Source organism: Peromyscus californicus, unplaced genomic scaffold (genome assembly GCF_007827085.1).
Source record: "Peromyscus californicus insignis strain IS unplaced genomic scaffold, ASM782708v3 Scaffold_14__1_contigs__length_90479793_seg_2, whole genome shotgun sequence".
Lineage (NCBI taxonomy): Eukaryota > Metazoa > Chordata > Mammalia > Rodentia > Cricetidae > Peromyscus > Peromyscus californicus.
Window position 1 is genome coordinate 29,719,357 of NW_026294436.1, and position 13,346 is coordinate 29,732,702.

Below are 13,346 nucleotides of genomic sequence, written 5' to 3' on the forward strand. Positions count from 1 at the left end.
ATCCAGGACACACACGGTAGAGGAGAAAAACCAACTCCTGCAAGTTGTTCTCTGACTTCTGCAATCATACCATGGCATACTCATACACACAAAATAAATATTAAAAAAAAAAACTTTAAATGCAAACAAAACGTTAATGCAGAGAGAATGGGGGAGAAGGGAGAGAGAGTGGGGAAGGGAGGAAGAACCTTACCAATCTTGAGGCATAAGTTTCAGGGGCTGGTCTACTACTCTATAAGGTACTGTGACACTAATGGCTGTGCCCCCTGGTTGCATCTGATCTTTTCTTCTCTGTATTAGTGTTTCATTTTCTCGTTGACAACCTTGTTTCTTCTTTTCATCTGATGGGACAAACCTTTGAAAGAGTAGAGAAAAAGTACACAATATGATGAAACAAGGAAAATATATTTTCAAATACTTTTTGAAATGTTAATATTTTAAGCTAAAATGTTTGCTTTATGTGTAGATCTTAAGAGTTGGAAAGATACGCTCCTTTTTGTTTTGATTTTGGTTTTCGAGAAAGGGTTTCTGTGTAGGCTTGCCTATGCTGGAACTAGCTGTGTAGAGCAGGCTGCCCTCAAACTCATAGAGATCCGCCTACCTCTGTGTAGCTGGAAGTTTTCCTGTGTCCCACCTGGCCCATGGTCAGGACAAATCTCTCTCACCTGCAGGTCCCATAGCTGCTTGGACCCAAATAAATACACAGAGGCTTATATTATTTACAAATGATATGGCCTAATGGCTCAAGCTTCTCGCTAGCTAGCTCTTACATCTTAAATTAACCCATTTCTATAAATCTACACTCTTCCATGTGGCTTGTGGCTTACCGGTACTTTACATCTTGCTTCTTCTGGCAGCCAGCAGCATCTCTCTACTGTCTTTCTCCTTCCTCTCTCTAGTTAGAATGTCAGGCAGTGGCAGCACATGCCCTTAACAGGCAGGATCTCTGTGTGTTCAAGGCCACACTGGAAACAGAGCCAGTCTCCACTGGGAGACCAACTTACTCCAAATTTCACAAGACACTTTTAAAAAAAACTTCTACACTTTCATATTTCAGAAAAATTAAGTGACATTAAACTTCTGTGTTACTTTTAAGATTCTAAAGTAGGAAAATCAGCATATATCAATAGTCTGTTCTAATAAACACCTTTAATACTATCATATAGCAGTATTTATAAACTCTATGTGATTCAATTTTCTACTGTATCCTCCCCACAGAAGTCAAACTATAACATAACCTAACATTCTGAAGAGGAACTACCACTCTAGAAACTGGTAGTGTTTTACAAGCTATAATGGTTAGCATGTTAGCTGTCAACTTGACTCAATTTGAAATGGTATGACAACATTCCTTTGGGTGTGTCTCATAGGGGAATTCAGAAAGGTTTAACTGAAGAGGGCAGTTCTACCTGGATTATAGACAACACTATTCCAAATGTTGAGGCATGTGGCTGAATAAAACTAAAATAACACCAGCACTTATTTCTCTCTGCTTCCTGAATCAGATACAGTGTGGCAACCTGTCTCACTCTCCTGCTGCAAGGGCTTTCCACAAGGGGAGACTATATACACCCTACAACTGTAAGACAAAAGGGACCCAAGTTGCTTCTGTCAAGTATTCTGTCAGAGCACTGAAAAAAGTACCTAATACTTAAGCGTGTATAAACACTCTAATTTTTAAAGTAAATATAATCCAAACATATGGTCCATTAGTCATGGCTTACCCTCTCCAATTAGATCAATACAACCACTGCACTTGCAGAGCAGTGCTTCCAAAGGCTAGGGAAGATGAAACGGTAAAAGGATAAGGGCTAAGAAATAAGAGTTGGGTGTGGGGTTAGGGTTAGGGTTGGGATGCATTAAGTCCACACTAGGAAGGGCTCCTTGAAACTTTCTATAAAGTAATGCTAATTTTGTGGTCATGAAAGATTTTAGTGCTTGATAATAACAGCAGTACAGAACTGTCTGAGATGACCTGATTTTTATCTTTATTTTATATCTGGTAATCATTTCCTCCTGTATAAATTTTGCTCATTTTTAATTAATCAAGCTTATACAGAAAATGCCAACTTTAATAGCAACACTTTAAATAAAACATATTTTAAAAATATTGTATATAATGTTGGAAACAATTCTAAATCAAAAAGAACAATGAAGGAAGGTATTTAGTAAACTTGCACATGCAAACGGAGCACATTAAATGTCAGAACGTATCTACACGGTTGAGTCTGTGCTCTTGAACTCGTGTTTTAGACGCACACAGTTCTTACCACCAAAACTAAGTTGGTTTTCTTGGCCTCAGTCTCTACCTAGCTGAGGTTAAATTGCTCACATTTTTAAATACCACATTTTTCTTTCTGAATTTTGAAATGTTATAAAAAGTACTTCGATAATGAATTATAAAATAAAAACAAATGATATTACCTAATTAATAAAGTTATTACATACCTAATCCAACCTATTTCCTAATAAATAAAGAGTTATGTAGCACCTGCATGTTTCTACACTGGTTGCTTCAGTTTTATTAAAGTTCAGAACAACTCATATGATCCAGAGTTTTAAAAAAAACTAATTTTTTTCACGTGTTCTAGTATTTTAATGTCTGCTTATGTCAAGGTATGTTTTTATTTTAAGAACAGCAGAGTTCCTCTGTTAACAATAAGAAGCAGCTCTATTTCAAATACTTTCCTCCTTTGGTCAGTTGATAACATAAGGATAAACCTTATAACCGCTTTTGAAGTTCATTGGAAAGATTATTTGCCACTTGTTCATCTTGCTGAATGAAGGTCATCAAACCTAAGAGACACTAAGGACTAGTATACAAACTCTATCATACCACTAAAGGAAACAAAAATATTAACTGCCAACTAAACTCCAATACTTTAATGATACTGCACATAACTCAAAGCCACTATCCCTCTACTGGAATTGGCTACTTCTCCTAGCAGACTACATTGTTTGATGTTATGACAGAAAATTTTTCATTTATACCTCAAGAACAAAAATAGGCAGAGCTTTACCTACAGTACAAGTTCTCTGTAGAGATCGTTTAGATCTTCAAAGTAATTATAACAACATAAGTTTGCAATTCTCTCACAAAGTGGAATTCATTTTAATGTATTTTCGCACATATAACATTGGCATAAAATTTACACACAATTAAATATGAAAAATAGTTTAAATTTATACCCAGAGCATGTTCATTAAAAAAAAAAATGTGATATCCATTGACACCTTGTGCACTTTTAGTCAATTCTCATCACTCTTCTCTCAATAATCACTTTATATTCCCATCAGCATAAATTGGTCTTGCCATATTCATATACATAAAGTCCTATAGGACATAATCCTTTGTAGCTGGCTTCTTCAATCAATTGTTTCTAATATTCAACCATACTGTGGGAACACAATCAGTAGTTTGCTCTCTTTTACTGCTGAGTGGTATTTTATCATTAGACTGCAGTACTGAAAATGATTTTGTTCTTGCTAATTGTGGGTGTATGGGTGTCATAGTTCATTTGAGATATTATAATAAAAACATGACAGACAAGGTGGCTTCTAAGACAACTTTTCTTTCTAACATTTCTAGAAGTTGAGGTCAAACATCAAGATGACGACAGACTGGAAACCTCGGGAGGAAGAGATTACTTAGTGGTTCAGCCTGTCACCTGCACTCTATGTCCTCACAGTGAAGAGAGCAAGAGAACTCTGAGGTTTTCACTGCAATGGCATTAATCCTATTACCAAGGGCAGAGTTCTCATCTTCATTAGCCCCAGTCTTAGTTACTTTTCCAGTTGCTGTCACAAAAAAAAACTTGACAAATAAAACTTAAGGAAAGAAGAGTTTATTACATATCTCGTAGTTCAGGGGTCCAGTCAGTCCCTCCCAGCTGGGAAGTGATGGCAGCAGGAGCTTGAGGTAGTTGGTCACATTGTAACTACAGTCAGGAAACAGAGCAACGAATGGCCCTCCTTTTCTTCATTTTACCCTCTGTAGGACCCCAGCCCATGGAATAGTACTGTCCAAAGATTCACTGGTCTTCCCATCTCAGCTAACCTATGCAGACAATCCCTTACAACTATGTCCAGAGGTCTGTCTCCTAGGTGATTCTTGATTCTGTCAAGCTGACAATATCAACCAACACATCTCCCAGTCTCCTCTTTTTTATATCATCATATGAATGATAAATTTAAATATATGAAATTGACAGCAGGAACAAATATTCAGTCCTCACCAAAAAGGTTCTAAGACATGGGTTAGTACAAATTAAGCTAGCAAAGGAATTACATTAGTGATTTATAAACATGTATTTTCATTTCTTCTATATAAACACCTTGGAGTAGAATTTTTGAATCATGGAGTACATTTAACTTTGTAAGAAATTGCAAAAAAGTTTTTTGGGGTTTTTTTTGGTTTTTTTGTTTTTGTTTTTTCGAGACAGGGTTTCTCTGTGTAGTTTTGCGCCTCTCCTGGAACTCACTTGGTAGCCCAGGCTGGCCTCGAACTCACAGAGATCCGCCTGCCTTTGCCTCCCGAGTGCTGGGATTAAAGGCGTGCGCCACCACAGCCCGGCTGCAAAAAAGTTTTTAAGAATAGTTGCCATTTTGTACATTCACCAAAAATTCCTGAGAACTAGATTTTTAATTTTGCCGTTTCTAATGAGTGTAAAGTACTATCTCCTCATGCATTACTGGATATTGTATCCTTTATTGCAATATCTCATCTTTAGCTTCTGAGTCTTTTTAATATCAGTATGTAGGAGTTCCTTATACACTGTAGACATAAGTCTCTTCTTGGAAATGTTTAATGTGAAAAATAAAAATTGTGTCAGGGTTGCCACTAAAGCCCTGACAACTCTAAGATGTCCATCACCAATTGTAGGATATATTCCAACATTAAGTCATGACACATAAGTTTACATTAGTTCAATAAATATGCAATGATTTACTCAACTAAACAAAGAGTATGACCAAAGTGCTACATATACAGTACTATTAGTTTGGCTACTCTACCAATTATCAACCTGTCATCTTCTATTACAATTCCTCTTATGCCTGAGAAGTATCAGTTAATGATAGCCATGACTAGATAGAAGATAATTTAGGATCTCAAAGAAAACAAGGCAAAAATTAGCCCTTTAAGTTATACCCAAAATCTTAACAGAACAAACAACAGTATTTTATTTCTATGCCTCTAGTTTGCCCAAGTAGTTTAGTTAACATAGCGGCACCTGGAGGGACAGTACATCAGACAGTTAAATATGAGAAAAAGTTTTATCTCCTGTCTATCAAACTTTAAATGTGTTCCTAAAAAATGAATTAAACTATTTAATAGTAAATCTAACCATGTTTATTTCACTAAGAATTTGTCTTATTTAGCCAGGCAGCGGTGGCACAGGCTCTTAATCCCAGCACACGGGAAGCAGAGCCAGGAGGATCTCTGTGAGTTCAAGGCCAGCCTAGGCTACAGAACGAGATCCAGGACAGGCACCAAAACTACACGGAGAAAGCCTGTCTTGAAAAACCAAAAAGAAGAAGAAGAAGAAAAAAAAAATTTGTCTTATTTAAAGTAGTATTACATTAATAATTTTACAACGGATTTTTTTTAAGAGATAGCAATTTACCTAATTTACCATCTCTCAACTGTCAGTCGGACATGATGTTTACATCAACTAGTGTGCTGCTCTGAAGCATATCTGTGCACATTGGATAAAGTGAAAAATCTGAAAAAATTATTTAGATAGAACTATGTTATTTCAGATTTATCATGATTAATGCTTACTATCAAATGACTAGATCTAAAATGACCTAAAAGACAAGCCACCCAGCAAGTTAGCTAGATTGGGTTATCTCCTACTGAACTTCAGGTTTCAACCTAACACAGCCCTGAGTTATCTGAGGGAGTCTCAAATGAGGAACTGCCTGATCAGACTGGCCTGTTGGCATGTCTGCTTGCTAACTGATGTAATAGGATCCAGCCCACTATGCCAATACAATATCTAGACAATGGATCCTGGACTATGTAAGAAAACTGGCTGAGCAGAAGCCAGGGAGTAAGCCACTAACAGCATTATTCCAGTCTCTACTTAAGTTCCTGCCCTGCCTGTGTTTCTACCAGAGTTCTCTCAATGATGGACTATAACTTTAAAAAAAAAAAAACAAAAAAAAAACCGCTTTTTTTTGAAGATTTATTTATTATGTATACAGTGTTCTGTCTGCACATATCCCTGCAGGCCAGAAGAGGGCACCAGATCTCATTACAGATGGTTGTGAGCCACCATGTGGTTGCTGGGAACTGAACTCAGGACCTTTGGAAGAGCAAGCAGTGCTCTTAACCTCTGAGCCATCTCTCCAGCCCCAGACTACAACTTTTAAGATAAAATAAGTCCTTCCCTCTCCAAGCTGGTTTTGGTCATGGTGTTTATTTAACACTGCAACGATGAACAAGAACAAGTTCATCGAGGTGGGAAGGTCCACACTAACATAGGTAGCACCATTCCATGGGCTGGGTCCCAAATGAATGAAAAGGACAATTTAAATAGTTAGCATCTCTCTCTGCTTCCTAAATGTACTTCAACTGTGATGAGATGACTCGTGTTTCTGGGGCCAGGATTTCTCTGCTAGTTAAGTTTTTATTCTCTTTGTTGTTGTTGATTGTTTGGTCAACTTGACATAAGCTATAATCATCTAAGAAGTGGAAACGTCAATTGTGAAAATGCCTCTATCATCTGGCCTGTGGGCAAGCCTGTGTGGACAGTTTCTTGATTAATGATTGATGTGGGAGGTCCAGCCCAATGGGGATGGTGACACCCCTGGGCAGGTGATCCTGGGTTATAGAAAAAAGCATGCTAAAAGAGCCACAGAGAACAAGCCACTAAGCAGCACTCTTCCATGACTGCTTCAGTTTCTGCCTCCCTGTACCTGACTGGAGTTCCTGCCCTCATTTCCTTCCCAGTGAGTAGGATTAGATGTTCGAGACAAATTCTTTCTTATGTGGTTGGTTTTGGACAGTGTCTTATCACAGCAACAGAAAGCACATTAGGACAGCCCTCCCATCATGACAGATCATATCCTTAGACGAGGACAGCCTTCCCATCATGACAGACCCTATCCTCAAACAAAGACAGCCTTCCCATCATGACAGACCATATCCTCAAACGAATACAGATGCACCACCGCACTTTGCACTAGCTGCGATTGTTGAGAACAGGAACTCTCATTGGTTAGGTACAAGTTTCAAAGGTTGCCCTGCCTGTTCTCATTCCCAGCAGTTACTGTAGCCCAGGCCCAAGTAGTTTCCTTACACGTATGTGTGGAAGAACATTTAGTGACTGCAAGGGTACCCTCTACATATATATCTTTTGAGCGTTCTCTTATGCAAGCTCTCCTCTTGGAAGTAACTCTGCCTTCTGAGAACTCCACCATGACCAGAAGAACACTTTCCATCTATGCACTCTACTCTAAATAACTGTGTAGTCCCACCAATCTTCTCTCAATTATGCTAACAGAAGTAACACGTTCTTGACACTTCTATAATATTAGCTTTATTTTGGTAGGAGTGTTAAAAGTTAGACTGTAAAACGTTGAGCTGAGTTCTAGTTTCTGCTTCATTTATCAGTGAAGGGATACAAGATAGAAGAATCCTTACTTTTATATATAACGAAACAGAATCTATGCCAATTTGAACTATGGGCCACAGCCAGTACTATAATTGTGTCAAGGAGGTTTCAATTATGCATTAATTGCATGGTGAAGCCTCCAGCCGACTCAATCAGTAGAGGAGACATCAACTGCAATGAGTCATTAAACAATGAGAGAAATGTTTTGAATTTGGAAGAAAAAAATGGACACAATCTATCCTAAAAGTGTGGTCCATTTAACTGGCTTCTCTGTAGTAAGGCTAATAAGAAAGGGAAACAAGGTCATTTTGTTATCTCTTCAAACTATAAATATTAGACTTAACAGCATACTAAGATAAATACCATATAAAAGAGTTGGAAGGAGCTTTAAAAGATCACTAAATTCAAAAATACGAAGAGTAAATTTTTAAAAATCCTAAGATCAAGTAAAAGGCAGCCTCATAGGAAATATAATCTATACCTTAAACAAGGAATTTAAAAGTTGAGAAAAATACACATTGCTCTTGGACTCATAAAACACACAATACACACACACCATACACACACACACACACACACACACACACACACACACACACACACACAGAGTGAATCAAATGCTGAATTTTAGGTCAAGTCTCTATTTTCCCATCCCTCCTCTTTCTTTTTCATTTACAACACCAAATGTTTAGATTAAAACAGTACATTTACAGTATTAGCTACAAAATATAACAAACCCAGGTCTCTGAAGAATCCAAAACTAGATAAAAATTCTAGAAATACAAAAACAGAACTAAAGAAAAGAGCAGCCACATGCTATTTCACAGACTATCAATGATGGAAAGAATATATTTGCATAATAATTAGAAGGTGGAAAGGAGACACCCATTCCCCCACAGGCTCCCTCTCACGTGATCTCCTGAGCACTAGGAACATGGCCATTCTAGCCTTCCATTCAGGCTTTCTGTCCATTTATGTCACCCACCAATCCCCAGAAACACTTTCTACCCGGGACACAACCCCTCAAATGGCCACACATAGCTGGAATTTACTCAGGTAGGCTAGTCTCATTCCTGACCTCCTTTACACTCTCCACCAGACTTACTCTTAGTCTCAACATGCTTGCAAGAGCCCCTCCTCAACCCCATCTCAATTCACTGGGGACTCCATTTCTAGGTGCAAACCCAGGGTACCCCTAGCCCTTTCATCTCCATCTCTTTATAGACTCTTTTTTGACCTTCTGCAGCCTGCTTGTAGGAACTCCCCCTTCTCATCACATCTTGATGTCTACCCAATACCCCTAGCTCTTTCCCACAGCCCTTCCCAGTCTTTGGTCCTAGCCATTTCCATTCCTTTACACCACCCACCCAAATGCAGGAATTTCTATCAGGGAACCCACAGCCACCACACTTGCCTAGGATCTAAGGACAACAGCAACCAAAGAACAGACCATACACCCAACAAGAAGCACCAAGAAACACCTCAAACATCACAATTCCAGCTGCCTAGACACAAGCACAGAAAGAAAAGAACAGTAGAGACAATGTGCTTCCACCAGAAGCCAGTGAATCCTATTATAGTAGGCCCTTAGAGATACAATATAGCTGAATCACAAACAAGGCTTTCAAAACAGCAAATATAAATATGCTCAAGGTTCTTAAAGAAGATATAAATAAATCCTTTAATAAAGTCTGTAAAAACAGCTGAATGAAATGATGAAAACAATTCAAGACAGAAAAGTAGAATTTAAGTAAGAAATAGAAATCACTAAAGAAAACCCAAGTGGAAAGAAAAGATTAGGATATTAAAGAAAAACCTCAGAGGTTAAGTCTCACCAACAGATTACAAGAGATGGAAGAGAGAATCTTGAGTCTTGAAGACAAGGTGGAAAAAATGTTTACCTCAGTCAAAGAAAATGTTAAATTGGCAAAAAAAAAAAAAAAAAAAAAAAGCTCAAAACATCCATAAATCTGGGACACTATGAAAATATCAAATCTATGAATTATGAATATAGGGACAGAGGAAGAAGAAGACCCAAGCCAAATGCACAGAAAATATTTTTAACAAAAATGTCCCCAAACTAACCAAGAAGGTGCCTATCAAAGTACAGGAACATATAGAATATACAGAATACCAAATAGACAGGACAAGAAATTTCCTCACAACACATAATAAACAAAACACTAAATGTACAGAACATAGAAATGATATTAAAAGCTGCAATAGTAAAAAGGCCACATAACATAATGGAAGAACGAAGAATAACATCTGACTTCCCCATGGAGACTCTAAAAGCCCAAATCTCCACAAATACAAAAAAACTGAAACATCCTGCATTTTATTTGACCACCATCAATTAAAGCTGCATATCAACAACAAAAAGTATACAAACTCATGGAAACAGAACTCACTATGGAAAGAAAAATGGGTCAAGACATAAATAAAGAAGAAAATTAAAAACTTTTTAGAATTGAATGAAAATTATAACAGCATAACAAAATTTATGGGACACAATGAAAGCAGTTCAAAGAGGCAAGTTCATAGCACTAAGTGCTTACATAAAAAAAATGGAGAGATCTTATATTAGTACGTAATATTACATCTGAAAGCTCTAGAACAAGAAGAAATAACACACGACAACAAGAAATAATCCAACTCTGGGCTGAAATCAATGAAATAGAAACAAACAAATAAAAAACAAGGAATTAATGAAAGTAACGCTTGTTTGAGAATATCATTAACATTGATAAATTCTTAGCCAACTTAAACTAAGACACAGTGAGAATAAGATACAAATTAATAAAATTAGAGAGAAAAGGGGTACAATATAACAGATATCAAGGAAATCGGCAGAATCCTGAGAATATACTTTAAAAATCTGTACTCCATCAAACCGGGAATCCTCAAAGAAGTGGATAAATTTATTGATCTACCAAAGTTAAATCCAGATCAAACTGCTAGAGTGGTCAAGATTCTGAGACTGGATAAGAAAACCTAATACTATTATTCTGCTAAAAGAACATAGCAATAAAATGACTCTGTGGTGGTTTGAATGAGAATGGTCCCCATAGGAGCCTATGTTTGAATTTGTGAACTCCGGCTGTTAGAACTGTTTTAGAAAAATTACTAAGCTTGACCTTGCTGGAATAGGTAGGTGTGGCTTTGTTGTACAAGGTGTGTCACTGAGAATGGGCTTTTTGATGTTTCAAAAACCCATGCAAGGCTAGGTCACGCTCTTTCTTTCTACCTGCATTTTATGGATGACAAGTGAGCTCTTAGCTACTACAGCTCCAGAGTCACGCTTGCCTGCCAACTGACACCATGCTGTCAGCCATGATGGTCATAGACTAACCCTCTGAAACTGTAAGCAAGCCCCCAATTAAATGCTTACTTTAAAAGTAACCTTGGGCTGGGTGGCAGTGTTGCATGTCTTTAATCCCAGCACTTGGGAGGCATAGCCAGAACTCTGAGTTTGAGGCCAGCCTGATCTACAGAGCAAGATCCAGGACAGGTGCCAAAACTACACAAAGAAACCCTGTCTCGAAGGAAAAAAAAAAAAAAAAGAAGAGAGAGAGAGAGAGAGAGAGAGAGAGAGAGAGAGAGAGAGAGAGAGAGAGAAAAGTAACCTTAGATATGGTGTTTCATCACAACAGAGAAGCAACTAATACAGACTACTAATGACTTTCTACTATACCCGTTGAGCAGTGCCTCAGTCAGCCATCACCAGAGACACTTCTCTTTCCAGTAAATGGAAACTAACACAGAGACCTACAAGTGGACAATGTGCAGAGAGTGAGACTTTGGAACACTAAGTCACAAATGGGATGTCTTTATCACACCTGTCCCCCTAGAGTTCAAGGATGATGTATGGAAAGATTACAAGAGGCTATGTGATGGGTGACTCCAAGGAACCTGTCTTCCATACACATTTCTGATACACATATAAACTCACAGAGATGGTTGCAGAAAGCACAGGGTTTGCACAGGTTCAAGCCAGAAGGGGTCCCAGTGCTGAGAGGGGGAAGTGGACATGGGCTCCCACCCCTAAACAAGAAGCTGTCTGCAATTGATACCTAATGGCAAAGGTTTTATCCAATGGCATATAGCTCGGTATATTAACCACACATCAGGGTGGGCCCCATGCTTAGGAGTAAAATGGTCTTTTTGTATACTTTTTGGCTCATTTTGCTTTATTTAGACATTCTGTCTTACTGGTCTTTTGTTTGTACATTTTGGTTTCCATTTTTGTATGGGTTTTTTTGTTTGTTTGTTTGTTATAGAGAGACAAGACAGACAGACACGCCCACCCACCATGGCACTGGGTGGGTGAGACGATGGGCAGAACCTGGGAAGCATTTGAGGAGAGGAAAAGCATAATCAGACAATAGTATATGAGGTAAATTTTTTACAATGAAGAAAATGTAGTGCCATGGGAAGGTTTGGAGGGAAGAAAGGGAAAGGGAAGTGATTTAATTATATTATAATCTCAAAAAAAAAAAATTAAACTTACATAGTGACACCAGCAGTGTCTTACAAGGAACAAGTTTATCAAATTATTTAAAGACTATAAATTAAAAAAAAACAAAACTATAAGTTAGTGGTGATGGTGCACACCTGTAATCCCAGTACTCAAGAGGCAGAAGAGGCTGATCTCTTTGTTCAAAGCCAGCCTGGTCTACAGAGAGAGTTCCAGAACAGCCAAGGCTAAACAGAGAAACCCTGTCTCCAAAAAAAAAAAACCAGAAAAAAAAGTATAAATTACTTACTTTAGATCCTGTAGAAGGTCTTTTGCATTAAGCATAGTTATTAAAGAAGTGGTAGCTGCAGGGATGATAATAATGGGTGTTCGTGATCCTGTAAAGGAAAAATTTAAAGATTAAAAAAAAATCATTACATTATTATTATTGAAAGGAATTACTTTCTGTATTAAAATAATTTTAAATTTATAACCTTAATTCTTTCATGCCAAAATATTTTAAAATAAATTTAAAATTTAAATTTGCAATAATGGCAAAAACATTTAATAAGCCACTCATGTGGCTTATTTCCTGCCAAGTAAAGATACCAAGCAGATACACCCAATAATGGTACACAAGCATATTAGCCCTGGTTTTGAAACCTATTTCACCTCCTAAAATAAACCAAAGACACAATCATACCATACCTTTCTTCTGATTTGGGGGTGGTCTTGCTTGAGAAACTATAAACAGAAAAAACAAAAATCTCAGTTGTTATTAAAACAAACATTATTTCCAAATTATAAAGGAAGCTTAAACATTACTGATATTCACATGACTGGTGGTAAACCACAAGAAATCCCACATTTTACACCTCTGCTTTTTACAAATATTAAAATGCTGTAGCATTACTCAACAATTTAGTATAAGAAATGAATAATAGAATAAATACATTAATTAAAAAAGAAACAAATAAATATAACAGTTTAATTATCTAGTTCATGGATGCCTGGATCTGATAAAGAAAATAGTTTTATAATACACTGATTAACTGTTATAAATGTAAAAGCTGATTACTAAAAGAACATTTAACACAGTAGATTCAGGATAGGAAAACAGAAAAGAGAAAGAAGTTACTGGGGATTAAGATCTGAAATAGTTTTTAAATTCTTTTCTCTCTTTAAATGATTTTTGATTAGAGAAAGACCATTAAAAGCAGTGAGTTAACTATCTCTGAAAAACCTATTTAATCTATAATGTCGGTAAAGGA

At 37.2% G+C, this 13,346-nt stretch overlaps 1 protein-coding gene across 1 annotated transcript in view; it reads right to left on the reverse strand.

The window, feature by feature from the left end:
* Positions 1-13,346, reverse strand: part of Cdc73 (cell division cycle 73) — a 114,107-nt gene that overhangs the window by 18,048 nt on the left and 82,713 nt on the right. The window contains exons 12-14 of the mRNA XM_052737111.1: positions 12,784-12,819; positions 12,386-12,473; positions 194-355 (exon numbers count right to left, since the gene is read on the reverse strand). Coding sequence (XP_052593071.1) covers positions 194-355; positions 12,386-12,473; positions 12,784-12,819 — 286 coding nt within the window. The remainder of the gene's footprint in view (positions 1-193; positions 356-12,385; positions 12,474-12,783; positions 12,820-13,346) is intronic.